The following is an 18,172-nucleotide window of genomic DNA, read 5'->3' on the forward strand; positions in this document are numbered from 1 at the left end:
AAATGCGTTTTAGGTGCAGAATCTGTTAGAGCTCCTTCAACGTTTACTATTTCATATTTTTTTATATTAAATTTAAATTTGATGAAATAAGTATTGTTTTACTGCTATGATATTAAACCTATATTAAATGAGGAAAAATTTAAAACTTTTATAAAATTGAAGGAGGCTTTAGTGTTTCATCAAATTGTTGTAAGTAGCCGTTATTATTGTAGGTAGTCGTTATAATATCACAGTATACCGAATGATCAGTCAGTTGTCCTTGTACTGATAAAATTGCCCATAACTGATCAAAAGGACATTCTCAATTTACACAAGTCAGGTGACTGTCTAGACATCCTCTCAATTGACCGGTTGTTTGATGAAAATTAAAAATTAACATTAAAATATTTGATATTAAATGAAAATTTTAATCCAAATTTTTATTAAAATTTTTAAAAAGTAAGTATTGAAAATGCTCTTAGTTAAAAAACAATGTCAGATGTTAAGTTTTTAAGTAGTCGAGGTTAGAAAATTGACTCCAATGGAACTCTTGATGTATTTGTTAAGAGTTATTAAAATTGTCAGATGTGAATCTCAACAAGTTAACCAGCAAAGAATTGTCAGATGTGAATCTTAGCAAGTTAACAGGGGGGGGGGATTTCCCTGACTACGACATTTTCAAAATTTTAGTCCCCCTCTAGAGTATGTTTTTTTATTTTATTCCTATTATAGGATGAAACGGTCTTCCTAAAGCCGTTTTCTGCAATGCCTTTTTTGGAGAATAAAAAAATAATAAAATTTTTCTTCACAAAAAGGATTTTTGAAAAACCATTTTTACTCAATGTTTAATTAATTTTGAGTTTATAGAAAACAGTTTTTAAAACCGTTTTTTAGTAATTTTATTTCCCAATATTTTTCAACATAAATATAAATTGCTATAAATAAAGTAATTCAAAAAATGAGTTTCCTAAAACCGTTTTCTAATACGCCTTTAGTGAAGCTGTTTTCATTAAAAAAAAAAATTTGTCTTCGTTTTGGGTTAGAAGGTAATATATATGCTCCACAATCTGAAGGACACCCACACACTCTGCACTTTGAAAAACAATGACGAAGGGTGAGACACGAAGAGCATCGCGGAGGAGGCCAAGAAGACGAAGGCCACTGCAAGAGCTGTAACAAGAAGGAAGAAGAGAAAGACCTCAAAGCATCGTCGCACCTCTCCCTTCCATCATCAACATTGAGGTTTGTTTTGGAAAAATTAGCGTTTACATTTTTGATTGGGGAATTTAAAGTTCAAAATTAGTTTTTTTATGAAACTCTAGACATTGACAGCAGATTGTTTATGCTGTCATGTCTGAGATTGTAGTTGTACCCTGGCCCTCATCCCCTGAACCCCAAGCAACGGTTGTCTTGGACTAAGATAGGTGTTATGCTTGTTGTGGTCTAGTAGAGAGATTATCATATTTCTATGTTGTATTGGCCCCCCTACTGGACCATCGAATTTCGTTTTTATTTCAGCCCCCAATTTCTGATTTTTGTGAAGCACCCATTCCTTCTCAGAACTGAGGTGTCACCGGACCATCCACTTGCCTTTGAGATTGTTTTTTCAGCCCCCAATTTTTGGTTTTTGTGAACCCCCCATTGGTTGACTTCCCATCACTGTCCTCGTTCTTACTGGACTTCGAGGAATTGAATGGTGACTATTAATGTTGTCTTGATGGAGAGGCTTAGTGAAGGAAGGTTTTTGACGAAGCTGCCCATTCTATTTGGTGTGCCTTTATTGTGGGCACTTCGTCTGTCTGAAATTTATTAGTCCCCCACCTGTTGTGAAGGAGTAATATGTGATTGAAGTTGCATAAGTTTTTACAAAATTTATGTGTTAATGTAATTCTCAACGTCTTTTCATTTTTTTAAGCAATTGTGGCAGTTTGAATGAAGGTCATTTTTGAGATTTGTAATGGTGTGTGTTTCACAATTGTAATGATGTATGCTTCACAATTGTAACGGTGTATGTTTGACAATTGTAATGGTATACATGAGTAGATTGGATTGTGAAATTTGTTGTGGTGGGCTTGCTTTCATTCCCTATAAGGTATTTATATTTCTATATTTAATTCTTTTAACCTACTATTGAGGAACTTTAATAAAATGTAAACTGCACGACGTAAATATTGGCCGAAGTGTGTTTGTTTTGGTTGAATATTGTATCACTGGATATTTTTTGCTATATTTTCGCCAACAAGTAGTCAACTGTCACTCCATAGTTTGTAGTGTTGCGCTAAAACCCTGAAAAATAATAATTTATTCTTATTTGAACCTTTTTATTTTTTGGTTGGCAATGAGTAGCACTTAGGTTCTTAATGGATAGGCTGATTGTTGTCAGTTTGGACTAATGTCATTTTTAGGTTGTTCATGTTGGTAGGGAAGTACACAAGGATAGGCTGAACAGTGTAAATGACATTGAAATATTATAAGATTTAGAAATAATACGCACTCAATTATCAATTATATCGTAACTAAAGTGCATTATTTCGATTACAACATTTACCCTCTTTATATCAACAATTTGTTAGTCATGAATAATGAAAATGATTACATTGAAATATGCGGCTTGTGTTTGGTTTAGTGGTGAACTTTTGAAATGTGTTTTGAAATTTATTTTGAAAAGAGTATTTGAACTTGTTATCTCCAATAGAGGATTCAGTTTTGAAAAGAGTTGTGAGTTGTATTTTGAGTTGTCAGTTGTTCAATTTGGAGTTATAGTTGAAAGTATTGGGATTTACTTTTTTGAAATATGACAACATGTTTCAAATGGAAATTTCAAAATTTTCAGTTTGGTTATATTTTTAAAAAAATAGGCAAAAGATTGTCCTGAAATGTAATCCACATTAATGTAGGAATTGGAATAAGAAAATTAAGAAAAATTATAAATATTGGAAAAAAAATTTAAAATTATTTTAGAAGACTACTGAAAAGTCAAAATACAATTGAAAATTGTTTTCAAAACTGATAACCAAATAAATTTGTTTTTTTGTCAGGTTTATGTTCATTTGAAAGCTTCATCTGTAATTGAGTTAAACTTAATATATTGGAAGTTTTACCTGTAATTGAGTTAAACTTATTATTGGATGCATTGTTTTTTATTTTGGTTATGACATGACAATATAAATTACAATGTTTGGAAAGATGGAAAGTTGGTAAATGTTGTGTGTAGGGAAGTCCAAAATGTGAACTCCATGTCTTTTAGAAGAATGCAAGGCATGGAAATAGCTATAATTTAACTTTTTAAGTTTTCCCAATGTAACTAGTTTTCAAATTGATGCATGAGTTTGTTGTAATTGTTGGAGATATATTGTTAGAATGCAAATTTTTTATGATGTATGATGCTTCGCATATGGAAATTGTCTACTGTAAAAATTATTATACTTTCATGCGGATAACAGCGATAAATGTTACGTATTGTCGTAGGAAATGGCAGCTTACTACGTTGCGTTTGTGGGGAGGGCACCAGGAATTTACACAACCTGGGCAGAATGCAGCCAACAAGTTAACTGATTTGTTGGGGCTTTATTCCAAAGGTATAACTCGTTTAATGAGGCGCACAATGAATGGATTAATTATAGGAACAGATGCGTACACATTCAGCCCAGGGAAACACAATTTGGAAGTGCAGTTGATGAAGTGGATGGTAACGAAGATGAACATTTAGGCCAAGTTTGGGGACTTCAAAAAAAGTCAAAAAGTCAAAAAGTTACTCAAAAATTTAAAAAGTTAACACTATTCACCAAAAGTCAACAATTACGGCTGCACAACTCCCAATTCAAATTTTTCCCTACAAATCAATTTTTACAATTTTTTATTACACATTTTTCAATAAAAAGTCAAAAAGTTAACCCAAACATCCATATTTTCAACCTCAATTTTTTAGTCCAAAAAGACAAAAAGTACACCTTTTTAGTCTTCCCAAACTTGGCCTTAGTAAACTACACGTGCCAATTTCAATGGTATTAGGCTACAAAAAATCTTATGGGCCCATTGTAGCGTACTATTTTTTCTTTTCCCTTGGCGTTATGGTTACTTTTGTTCTAACGGGAATTATGAAATTTTGGTGATGTATTTGGTACATACGAATGGTACTTTTTTCGTTTTTTGCTATGTAATGTAAATTGTATGTAATTTGGTGTATGATTATGGACATGAATTTATGTAATGGAAATATTGGGTTGGAGTTCATGTTATTGTGATTCAATTGGTTTCGCTTATTTCATAAGACTGATGTTGTGCAATGAATGAATAGAAAGGTTATTTGTTTTTATTCAATTGGTAGTATATATTTTTTTTTAAGAATGAGAACGTTCTTTGTTATATTCAATGAATAATGGTTGCTTTTTTGGGTTGTCATGGTTGAAAAGATTAACAAGCGAAGAGAACGTGTATTTCCCCTAAAATAAATTTTGTGAACATTTTTGTAATAAAACTCAATACATAATATACAAAGTCACTAATTTAGTAAATACTCGCAAGCATGAAAACAACATAAGTAAAGATGCAAATGTAACAGTTTTCAATTACATAGGTAGTACAGACATAAGTCTCCCACCAAAATACATTTTGGACATCCTGAACTGAACACACAATACATAAACATAACACTTAGATAGACAAATATTAGGCAGAAAATATGACAAACTCATTACGGAAACACTTAGTCTAACACACACATTACATAATTATTCATAACCTAATATACTCTAGTACAGACATAAACACCTAATTCGTGCTTAAATCGGCAATCTCAGAGTCTGAATAATCCGAAAGCTCAGGGTCAGAGACAAGTGCAGGATCCTCTATGATACCCTTGATAGCCACAACATTTGGTTGTGTTCTGTTCTTCTGGGCATCCTTCTTAACTATATATAGTTGCATATCGCGGGCTAACCTATGGCACATTTGAGAAATCTCACGTTGTAGTCTTTTACATAGTCAATCAAAATTATCAGGATCTTCTTTTTGGATCTCAACAGAACGTGCTTTTGACACCTTAAGTTGATTTTCCTGACTTAAGGTTTCGAGTTGTACTCGCTCTATAAATAGTGTAGACCACTTGAGAAGAGCAGCGTCAGCTAAACCATATCCTGTTTGATTGTCAGATGGCTCCATACATGAACCTCCTTAAACTGAATAATACTTGGGCATCAAAAAATGTCACTTCCCAAACCTATCACGATAACCACAAGCATAATCTAAAATAGGTATTGTTGTTTCGTTTTCAGCATCGCCACGTCCCCTTCATTCTCCTTGTTGTGAACTGTCACCCCTTTGCAAGTTCCTACCACCTCTGCGATTCGCACTCCCTCCCATGAATCGTGTAGCCATGTTAATTTTTTCAAACAAATGAACGATAATTTCGTAAGGCGAAATGAGTTGTAAGTTTGTGTCTTCACCTTTAGTCGTTTATATAGTTGTTTATGAACGGCTTTACAAAGACACTGAAGGAAAAACCATAGAAAATAAATGCCTCTGCATGACAATCCCACATATACGAACAATGTATGAGTTGTCACTAGAATGAAAAAATAGAGAAAAGCAAATACTGTGCACCAAGTCACATGACTTGACAATCCATCTGCATATACTGACAAAATAAGGGCATGCTTACTGTAAGGTAAATCAGTGAATTCACTGTTGCCATGTGACTTTCTGAATTGACTAAAAAGGGCATGCTCACTAAAAGAAGGGCATGCTTGTATTTATGTCACTTACAAATGATGACCTGACACATATGCCATATTCTAACACGACGATAAGAAAAACACTGTAACGAGAAGACAAAGAAAATAAAAGCCTCTGCACAAAGTGACATGACATGACAATTCCACATATATCAACAAGAGATGAGTTGTCACTGTAATGAGAAAACAGAGAAAAGCAATGACTGTGTACCAAGTCACATGACTTGACAATCCATTTGCATATATCGACAGAAGAAGGGCATGCTCACTGTAAGGTAAATCAGTGAAAATTAACGCGTATGCACAAAGTCACTGTTGCCATGTGACACTGTCAATCTAGTAAAAAGGGGGAGGGGCGTTACTTGAATTTCTTGGAACATAACTCACTTGCATGTTCGATGTGACAACTCACTGACTACTCACTGTAACGAGGGATGTAAGAAAAACCGAAAAAACCGATTGAACCGGACCAAACTGAGTTGACAAGTCACTGCATGTTGATAAGTCATGAACTAGTATAGCATTTTATCTTCTACCCTCCTCCATTTGATTTTATGATTGAATTTCAAATTTCTTCAAAACACCATATTTCTGACCTCGATATCGTAACTTCGAAGTGACTACTCACTGTATGAAAGAAGCACGGATGCGTACGAAGTTTGTTGTGCCCATGTAAAATTCACCAATTCGTAGGGGGATTAATTTATTAACTCTGTTCAATGTCACTGCATCACTGAGGCATTTTTGACGGATATGTGAATGACTTGACAAGTCTCTCCACGACTTGACTACTCAATGTATGGAAAAAGGAAGCTTATGTAGGCAATGTTGTGTTTAACTTAGTTATGCATCAATCATTGTTAAGACCAACTAATTGTATTTCATTGAAAAGTATGACTATTTGTTTTTTTGTTGTCATTTGGAATTATTTTAAAATCAACTTTTGCATATTCAATTTGTAATATTTTGGGAAACATTTACAACATCAACTGAATATTGGTTGTAACGTACCCATCCGCAGATCAATCGTAACAAATTTGTAAATTCCACGCACGTCCACTTAACCCCATAGTTATGGAAGATTACTTGTTATTTTGATTTTTTATGGAAATCACTCATAATAAATTTGATTGTTATTTTGATTTTTTTTTTATTGTTAATCATTTGTAATTAATTGTTATTTTGATTTTTTTTTTATGGTGGTCCAATCGAATATGACCGATCCGGTAGACCCCATAGAACCCTGCACGCAGTAGGCAACGTAGGACTCTATGGTCCAAGGCGGTGTCCCATAAGCCCAAATCAGATCGTCGGCTTTTCAATTTCGGCTGATCTTTTGCCTGCACAAGACAACATTGTGAGTATGAAACCTAAATTTAAAACAAATCACATTTTTCAGCCCTTATAGTGAATTAATCTCATGATCCATATTTTCACACATAGACAAATGTCCCATCCCCAATTAAAAAACAGATTTTTTTTTGTTATATAGATTGACAACAACAAATGTACTACTTCATGTATCTATTTGAAGATGATAAAACTAACGACATTTAACAAACCCAGTCATATAAAAACAATTTACATTACACTTTCAATTTAAACAATTAAATTTCCAAAAGGAATACAATTTGACATTATATTATGTAACAATTGAAGTGTTTGTGTAGTATTGAAATATCGTTTATAAATAAATAAATAATTCATACCGACTGACGCCATATCGTATCTGCTCGATGGGCGTGAATCAATAATGGGATCTCCTCTGGTAAATGAGTCATAGACCTGCACAAGTTTTCATATATGAAAATCAATATCCAATAATAAGAAGTTTGAAAATATTACATACATATGCTGACAAAATTTTAGTACAACTTGATGGTATATCACAAGCATACAAAATGCAAAAAGTGAGCAACAACAATTTCAATGGGTTGCACAAAATAAATAAGTTAAAATAATATCACGGGTGTGTAATCTTTCACATTAACCCCTGATATGAATTATCGCAACCATGACATATCATCTACCTATCTATAAATAGCAATTCCCCAAGTACGATCATTTTCCAACCCATGTCAATAGTTATTTACAACCCATTTATATATTTTTATTTGTTGTGTTCAAAAAATGTCTTCAAGGGGTGCAGGCAGTTCACGGCGTCAAAGCGGATCAAAAGTGTGGCTACTACCTCCATTTAGTTATGACTACATGAGCGAAAAATACTCTAGCCTGAAGGATTATTACGCTGGTATTCGAGCATAATGGGCGTTTAGGGTAACGAAGTAGGAAAGCTTGTTTACTGATCTACGTAACTTAGGGGCACCAGTACCTCATCGTCGATCATTAAGCATGCGTAGACGAAATGTGGGTGACTATAAGCAAGCAATCAATAGAATTAAAAAGGAGAACAACAGAATGTCGCTACAGAGATGTCGACATTCAATGCTTCAACTAGCCACCGAAATGGCGGACGCTAGCAATAGAGAATTAACTATGACACAGCGAAATAATGTCTTAAACAATGACAAATATCTCTCAGACTACTACATGTCAGATGAGGAATGACAAATCAAACATCAAAGTGGTGTTGTTCAATATGTGTGTGTGTCATACTTTATTGTATGTTGTTCATCTGTAACCGTCCATTGCACTATGTCTTACTGTTTTATGTTGTTAGTGTGTAGCGGGTCTATGTTGTTCGTGTGTAACCGTCCACTGCACTGTTGTTCGTGTGTATTGAGTGTACGTTATTAACCATCCATTGCACTATGTGTTATTGTTTGGTTCAATATTAAGTTTATTACAAGTCATTATTGTTTGGTCCATTGCAGTATTGTCTTACTGTTTGGTCCATGACTTGCAAATTTCTCATTGCATTGGTAACGGGTGGATCAAAAATATTACAATGCATGTTATCTCTTTTTAGCATACATCCAACGAAGTTCATTCATTAGCATCATTATAATTTAGTATCACAATGTAAGGTTGGTATATTGTTTTCAAAATAATATTCCATAATCAATTTGAGGGAAGAAACAATAAAGAGTGTAGATTATAGGAAGCAAACGTATGAGATATGCTGAACAATAATAAACAGTCAAGTGTAGAAGTAACTGGCAAACTAAAATAATAAACAGTTACAAGGGGCAACTGCATATGCCGTATGATGATCTTCACAATAATGCAAGACAAATAATGTTGTGCAATTTCAGTGAAACTAATGCAGAAGCGATAATTGGAAACAATATAGACAGTTTGTTTCACATTGTAAATTCTCCTTTTATTGATAACTTGTGGGTAACCATTACAAAGCCATTACAAGAGAAATCGTTCGGTCAGACATCGAAACACTTTCATTCATTATCATCATCATCTGACATCTCAATGTCTGATTGATACATAGCATCCATGCTCCAAGAGAAATATTGTTGCGCATCATCTATTAACCCATCTTCAGCATGCTCATTTGCGGTCTTCCGTAGTTCGGACCTTTGTAAACGTTGGGTCATGCGATTAACTTCATCGTGAATACGATGCAATGCCCTTTGCAACAACTGTGGAGTGTCAATTGGCATACGTATGGCTAATCGTCGAGGAAATTTAATATGAACTTTACGGCATAGCTCAACGAGAACGCTTGCTCGAGTTATGCGAAATTCCCACTCAGCTCTCATGGTATTGACGATGTGATGTGAGTAATGCAAATTCGGATTTAATGGGTATTCAAATTTATCTCCATTTGCAACCCAATGGCGACCCATTGCTGAATATAGATCAACCACCGTATATGTCATGATGATATCTCTCACTTTTTGTATAAACATGAAAGTCTGCTATGGTGTGATACTTATAGCGCTCATTGGGCACAGTAGTGCAAACATGCAGAACACATAAAATGGAGATGGACGTGCTTACTCATGTCTTCGCAATCCGAGAAACTGACACCGACTAGTCATTACAATAAACCACACATAGGAGTTGTATGACTAGTCAAATTGTTGTAAGACAGTTGTCATGCCGACATTTCTGATGTGGGAAAACGTGAATCAACTTTAAACGAGTTTTCACTTCAACATGAAGTGACTAGTCAGTCTATATTGGAGGGTGTGAAGCTGATTGCATTGAAGTAGTAAAAATATCTATATAATAAAACAGGATGGTTTTTGAATTTGTCCTACACACATTTGTCCTACTAGGACATTTGGACGGCTCAGATCTATTCAAATTATAAAACAACGGCTGAGATATATATTTTTCAAAAAATGTCTTACATATACATTTTCTATTTTCCCGTTTCTCTCTCTTACTTTTTCCTTTTCTCACTCATCCTTCTATGATCTCATCATCCAACTTTCCTCTCTCTTTTCTTTTTATTTTTTTTATTTTCTTCCATTTTTATTTCTCTCTCTATTTTTTTTTATTTTCTCCTTTTTGTTCACTTATTTTTTATTAATATTATATGGAAAAGTCTAGATCCCAAAATTAGGAGCCAAATTTTACTGTGTGTAGTGAAGATTGAATTAATGAATTTTATAGTCTACAAATTAAATGATTTTGAACAATTAATTATTATTTTTAAATATATTGAATACATGATAGATTTCATAAATTTAGATCTCTTATGAATCTTCAACATGTATATAATAAAGCATGATGGTTTTTGAATTTGTCCTACACACATTTGTCCTACTTGTTCTACTTGGACATTTGGATGGCGTAGATCTATTCAAATTATAAAATAACGGCTGAGATACAATTTGCATATAATTATATAAGCAAAAGCATTATTGTATGTATGCTAGGCACATCTATCTATCTAGTTATACATTATATAAGCAAAAGTGAGTTTTCGTGTGGAGTTTTGTGGGAACTCCAAAATTTTATAATAAATTTGTGATTTTATCAAATTAAAAAATAAATTTAAATAGTGTTGGGATTACAATTATATTCTAATCCTAACATTATTTACACCGTGCCTTCAGGCACGGGCATACGCTAGTTATTTAATATTACTAAATATTGATTCATTGAATATCACATGAACCATCAGATCAGGTTAATGTGTGATCAGCCCACATGCCGACACGAACTTTTTGCAGCAGATAACGATCACATGAAAGAAGTACCAAGGTTTGAAGAGGCTTTGAAGCATATTTGAAATACAATACTTAACTTTTTACAAAAATTAAGCATTTACCAATATGTAATAAATTTTAGAGCAACGATTGACTTGATAACATGGGCTTCCTCTTGTAATTCATTATTTCAAAACAGAACAACAATTTAGGACCTAACAAAATGTGGCAAACCATTGAATATGACATGCATTTATATTGGTGATTATTAATTCAATTCACAATATTTGCATTCTTGTAATATCACATCAACTAAGGATAGAAGGACAGATAAATAGGTGTCCATGGAGGTCAGGGTACAATGGACCATCAATGCACCAAAGTGTTGACAATGCAGTACATGAACGTTTCCAAAAAACTAAGCAGTAAAGGATAGCAGGAAAAAAAAATTAACAAAAAATTCCATTTGAAGAGATTTGCCACATTTGGCCAATTCAATGTCATCATTAATCGACATTTTCTAATTCAAGTAGTAAATACATTATATGTCACGCCCCAAACTCGCCCCTAAAAGTTTGGGCATGACCTGTTCAGAAATGGACACTTGGCCTGCTTTATATACAAATGTACGGGGCCTGAACGGAAGCATTAAATGTCAAACAACCAGAAAATAACCTCCATTGAGCTACCACTACCATGTCAGGATCACAAACATCATAACAGATAAATAACATACCCAAAACATGCACCTGAGCATCGGTGATATACGTATTCACATACAGACCCGGCCCTAAGATTGGGCGGATAACAAAAACATTTGAGATAAGGGGGCTATATACATTCAACCTTAGACAAAAATTAAAGTACGAGCCAACATTTTAACGAACTTCACAAAAATATAAAAGGCTTCGTCTAGTGCCTGGACACTCAAAGGTTGACCAAGAGAGCGGATGCCATGGGTTAAGACTGACCCCCCGGTCGGTTACCTACAGAAACAGACATAACACAGGGTGAGCTAGGCTCAGTGAATAGTAAGAATGTAATGCTCAACTTAAATCATAATACAAATTGATGCATACGTAAATGTAGACATTATATGGTTATTCTGATTCAGTATTAATTTCTAAACGGCCTTGGGCCCTATCTTGAAACATAATGGCTTCGAAATAAGCCCTTGAACGTATTGGCATCTAGCCCTTGAACATGTTGGCATTAAGCCCTTGAACGTATTGGCATTAAGCCCTTGAATATATTCATGTCTGAACCCAAGAGGTGTCTCACACGGATTCTAGAGGTGACTCTCATCGTAGCACTTAGTTCCGTGTAGCACTTTGTTTCATTTCTTTAGAGCAAACTAATCTCAATGTCTTACAAAATTCCATAGCCATACAAAAGTAGTTTCATTCCTTCTATCGGTTATTCGCAAATCTTTAAACCACTCACATAGGTACTTACATAACGGAATTAACAGAATGCGAATAGCAAACATTAGCTGTAGTAAAGCGTACTACTACTCACAGTGTTGTGATGGCGCGCTTATTCCTTCCGGAGTGTGCCCTGCACACATTCAAAACATTTTAGTTCATCTTTCATCTCAAATTATTTTCTATTTCGATTTACTTCGAAGGAATTTATAGATAGCGAAAAGGTATCAAATATATATTCCGACAACATTAGAGGGTCCTACACGCAAAACGGAACAACCCATGTTTTTCAGCATGGGTCGTACGTGCGGCTGTGAGCCCTGCACGTGCGGCAAACTCCCCTGCACGTGCGGCAAAATGCCCCCGCATGTGCCTTTTAAGCAGAACCAAACCCAAAATTTTCAACATTTGCCACACGTGCGGCAGTGACTCCCGCACGTGCGGCAATTGCCCTGTTTTGGTCTGAAAATTGCACAAAAAACCCAATCTTTTGGTGAGCTTTGCTAAGGCTTAACATGAGCTTTTTAAGTGATGTAACATGGTTCAAACTTCATGCACAAAGACATGTCAAACATGTATCAATCCCATCATGAGTTGGTTCTTTAATTCTTTACAAATCATAACATGAACTAAACACTTTGAATTGCTTCTAAAATACATATCAACCATATACAATGAGTTCAAATAGGTGGGGATAAGAAGTAGAATGATAAGGAATACAATAATAAGGAGCTAGAATGATCTTCTACTTCCTACCTTAACTTAACCTCAACTCAAATCCATAATAAGCTCTCTTTCTATTTCACAACACAATCTATTTCACAACACAATCTTGTCAACACAATAAACACACATCCAAGCTTACATGATCATCAAGTGCTTCAATTAAAATCGCATACCTGGAGATTTGCCCCCAAATTCTTAGCTTGAAGAACCTCTCCTATCAATTCCTTCTCTCCCAGGATATTTGTTTTTGTAGAATTCTAAGTCAAACATTTAAAGAACATGGCTATATATGGATAGGTGAATAGGACAAAAATTCAATTGTTTAAGCATTCCAAATCAAATTTCTGCAACCACCCTTATAAAAATTATGCTGATTTCAAATATAAAATAAATTTCAGATTATCAAGTCTCTAAGGACCTCAATTTCCTACTTTAACCAGTCTAATTGCGACAGATACTTTCTTTGCCCAACAAATATAGGTGAAATTCATAACACCTACATGCATAAATGTAATTCCTCATGAATTTTTCCATTAAGGATGTAAATGCACAAAATAAGGGATTAAAACATTCCAGAAACATATGCGAGGATCGGGTTATTACATTATCAAATTAATAAATATTGCTTCATTGAATAATACATTAACAGCAATTCAAAGAATGAAGCAAGTTGTGTGGCACTAATATGTAAACTAGACAAAAAAACTAATGTCGAATCGATCGGATTCTCGCTGGACATTTTCTTTTATCATGACCTCTCTGCAAACACAAACTGCAATGGTGTATTCCACTTTGTCTGGAGGTATCCATTTCGTTGTGGATACAACTATGTTGAGGATGACCCGTTTTAACCTCATGTTGTCGGTCTGGGACAGCGAGCAAAGTTGGGTAATCATCGCTAGGCCAATATTGCTCGTGCGGCATGGGCCTAAACTTCTACGCGAATATACGCTTGTGGACTTTTAACCTATACTCTGGTGCAACGAAAGGAAAAGGATCCTCGCCCAAGTCTGCTGTCACAGTAAGCATATGGGAACATGGCAAGTGAAATAATGTGTACTTCCCACATGAACAAAGTGGTGGTCAAAGACTGACTATTTGATGATCACCCCCCTATCCCATGAGGTGCTATCCTGACCTCATATTCCCCTGTTCCCCAAACAGATAAAATGTATGTACGTGGATTAATATTGAGGGTATGTTCAAATATAGACTAACATGAATGACTGATGAGTGCGAAATGATAATGTGTTGTGAATTCTGTGCATCCAATGAAATTTACCTATTAGTCGGTACCACCATATGGACATTCACTTTAGCTTGGTGCTTGTTAATCCATCGTTGAACGTTAGTCATGTACAAGTGGCCTCGATTACTCGCATTTTCAGCAACGGTCCTACCCTCGTCAAAATATTTGACGAGCCGACAACAAGTTATCTCAGCAGATGCTGTAATCGGGACACTACATGCACCTTTGAGTACACCATTGAAGCCCTCTATATGGTTTGTCGTCAATATGCCCCAATGACAACCACCATCATGGCACAATGTCCAATGAATAGGGTTCATCCGATTAAACCACCATCTAGAATTCTTCTCTAGCTTGTAGATATCTTCCATAATCTTGTTAAACTTCCGCATTTGCCATGCAGAACCAGCTCTCCACACAAGATTCTTGGCTACTTTATTGCCGAATCTTTCATTGAAATTGCTACATACGTGTCGCAAGCAATACCTATGGTAGCCTCTTGGTTGCACTATTGGATTGTCCCAAATTTTGGACACGACACTAAGCAAAGCTGTGTGTCAATCAGACATCAATGTCACCCCCTCTCGGTCACGGCACACATGCCGTTGAAGGAGAGTAATGAACCAACCCCAACTCTCGATTATCTCCTTGTCAACAACGGAAAATGCAAGAGGTATAATCTTGTCTACAGCAGTCACTGCAATGGCCGCAACAATCTTGCCTTCGTATTTCCCGTACAAGTGTGTGCCGTCAATGCATATCACTGGACGAGTACTTGAAGCCTTCTGTTGCTGGTTTAAATGCCCAGAACACATCGTTCATGTACATTTTAGTACCGATTGAGGTAGATTGCAATTTCAGGATCATGTCCCACATGACAACTGTGCCTAGATTGAATGCCTGCAATGCAACCATATATCTAGGCAACCTTCGGTACGACTCGTCCCAGTCCCCAAACACCATTGCAATAGCTTTCGTCCTAGTAAGCCACGCTTTCTTATATGATATCGTGAATTGAAACTTCTCATTCACGACCTCAATTATGGTAGTAAGAGGCAGTTCTGGTGATATCTACAAATATATGTTACATTTCAATATAGTAAACGCATACTTAAATCCTTAACAAATTATATCATGTTACTTACTGCAATTTGTCCCTTGATGAAATGAGCAATGAGATCGAACTTGAGGTTGCAATTGTCCCTATTCATTCTTGGGTACACACACTGATGCGGTGCTTTAAACATTCCAATTTGAAAGAAATTTTTATCTTTCAACTTCGTTGCTTGAACCCTCCAGTTACAGCCGTGCTTGCACTCAGACACCCAACTGTTTCCTTTGGATTCTATGACCTTGCATTCTCAATTGCGCTTCAAGTTATACAATTGAACAGTGTGCACTAAGCTTTTCTTATCACTAAAGATCATTCCTTTCTCCAAATCAGCAGTTTCGGAGTCCCACAATGGCCAACGTTCGACAACATCGCGGCTAGTGATGGAACCATCATTGTCGAAATGCACATTATTATAGAAAGGGATAATTGGCTGTACGTCCTGCATTTCATCATGCCCTCCAACTCCGTCATGACCGGATTCATTGTCTTCACCTTCTTTTGCACCATTAAAATCTTTTACGGAATCTTCATCACTTACTCTAGGCTAGTCATAAAATGGCATCGTATCATCGGAGGTTGCATACAATTGGGTTGTTGTCTTCATTGTACGTTCACCATTAAAAACTGTTGGACATTCTTCAGTCTAGTGGGTAAATGGGGTTGTACGAACCAGCGGATTGGACATTGTCAGAGCACTTGAACCTGCTCCGGCACTGTAACAACCATGAACATGCTCTGATGCATTGAATTGAGTGTAACTCTGAGAATAATTGAATGGAGGGTAATCTTGAGGTACATGTATGCAGACTGTATAAGTGTATTATCAGGGGATTGCGATTGTGTCAACATTTGAGTGAATGTCCCTCCCGCCGGAATTGGCATGTGTGTGCCACCAACATTGCTCTCCTTCTCCAAATAGATTTCCAAATAAAATTCAGGACCATATTTTTGTGGGAGATCTAAGACATTAGTTAATGTCTCATTATCGTTGATTGGCAACAACCTATACTTCCCCCGACATAGGAGTCTACATTTAAACTTCACTCGCATTATTTCCCCATACGTACCGACCTTGGGCACCATCATAGCCTCCAACTCAGCCAATGTTATCCCCCTATGTACATTGTACAACCCTTGTATTTCAGTGTCGAACAACACACCTTCCTCTCGATTTCGCAAAATCTTTCCCCCTCTATAGAACATAATGCTAACAACTTCCATATGTAAATTTTGCATATAAACATTGTCAATTTTTTCAAAAGAATAACGTACACACATTTGGGAATCTGATTTTCATGGTTGAATTGTTACTATATGACATTTGATTATAATGCCTGATAGAAACCTGAAATTATAAAAGTCTATATAATCGTTAACATACATATTGAACCCTATACATACACATGATAGGTTTCTGACACTATACAAACTCTATATATTCAAACCTATACTTATGCAAACTCTAAATAATAAATGCTCACAAATTCGTTTTACAATTCCCTTGTAAAAATGCAAAAATATGTGACACGTCAAAGAAAACCAAACATATTGGTCAGATGAATCAATTTATAGATGAAACATACAATATGAAGACATCTATTTTCGGACTACTACTCTTAATGAAAATGGAAATAAAATCATTTGCAAATAAAACCAAATACTGCCCACATTTCAAATAAAATACAAAATATTTCCAAATATAAAACTTGTACATTTAAAATACATAACCTGTACATTTTAAATAATGGCCACATTTGAAATAAAAAAAATATTGTAAAATTATTTGCAAGCAAAAAACCTGAACATCTTTCACAAAAGTTTATATAATCAAAATGGAAAAAATTCATTTCGACATACAATAAGATAATTACAACCATTTAAAATAAAATACAACAGATGACCAACTAATTTGTCAAATTTTGTGGCCATAAAATTTTGTTCTACATTGAACAACCTAGATTCAACAATCCCTAATTTATAAATTACAACATTTGTACCTTTTCAAAACCCTAGTTTCAGCAATCCCTAATTTATAAATTGAAACTCCGAAATCTAAAATGAAAACCGTCATTTATGCAATACAAACCTTAATGTGGATGTTTGCTGAAGGTCTTCCTCCTTTTGGCGGTGGTGCTACGTTGCTCGTTCTTCGTTCTTCATACAGCTCTCACAGTGGCCTTTGTCTTCTTCGCCTCCTCAGCGGTGCTCTTCGCGTGTCTCTCTTCTTGGCCTCCTTCACGGTGCTATTCGAAAATTTTGAATGCAAAGTGTGTGTGTGTTTCGGACTGTTGTTGGACCAACTGAGTTTTAAGCCAAAACAAAACAGGGAAAAAAAAAAAATTAAACTGAAAACGGTTTTCCAAACACCGTTTTATTTTTTTAAATTAATATTGGCAACCAATATTTATGCTGAAAATATAAATGGAAAAAAAAATTTACTAAAAATGTTTTTAGTAAAACAGTTTTTAATTAACTCAAATTTAATTATACCTTAAGTAAAAACAGCTTTTCAAAAGCCGTTTTCATTGAGCTATTTTTTTTTAAAATTTTTATTTACTAAAAACGGCATTGGTAAAGCCGTGTTCTGGAAAACGGCTTTGCTAAAGCCGTTTTACCCTATAATGGTAATAAGGAAAAAAAACACACCTCAGAGTGGAACTAAAGTTTTGAAAATGGCATAATCAGGGAAATTGGCCGGGAAGGGGGGGGGGATAAAGGAGGGCTTTTCCCTGAATGTGGCATTCTCAAAAGTTTAGTCCCACTCTAGGGTGTGTTTTTAACTTTATTCCCATTATAGGGTAAAACAGCTTTACCAATGCTGTTTTCAAGAAAACGGCTTTGCCAATACCCTTTTTTATGAATAAAAAATT

At 35.2% G+C, this 18,172-nt stretch overlaps 1 protein-coding gene across 1 annotated transcript; it reads right to left on the reverse strand.

Moving 5' to 3' along the window:
* Positions 1–14,217: 14,217 nt before the first annotated feature.
* LOC114290494 (uncharacterized) lies at positions 14,218–15,399 on the reverse strand. The gene is made up of 4 exons (XM_082913392.1): positions 15,334–15,399; positions 15,089–15,259; positions 14,817–14,979; positions 14,218–14,696 (listed from the first exon to the last, which is right to left on the reverse strand). Exons 1-4 carry the CDS (start codon positions 15,397–15,399, stop codon positions 14,218–14,220), a joined length of 879 nt encoding a protein of 292 aa, XP_082769518.1.
* Positions 15,400–18,172: the final 2,773 nt, after the last annotated feature.

Source organism: Camellia sinensis, chromosome 2 (genome assembly GCF_055761805.1).
Source record: "Camellia sinensis isolate YWXY chromosome 2, ASM5576180v1, whole genome shotgun sequence".
Lineage (NCBI taxonomy): Eukaryota > Viridiplantae > Streptophyta > Magnoliopsida > Ericales > Theaceae > Camellia > Camellia sinensis.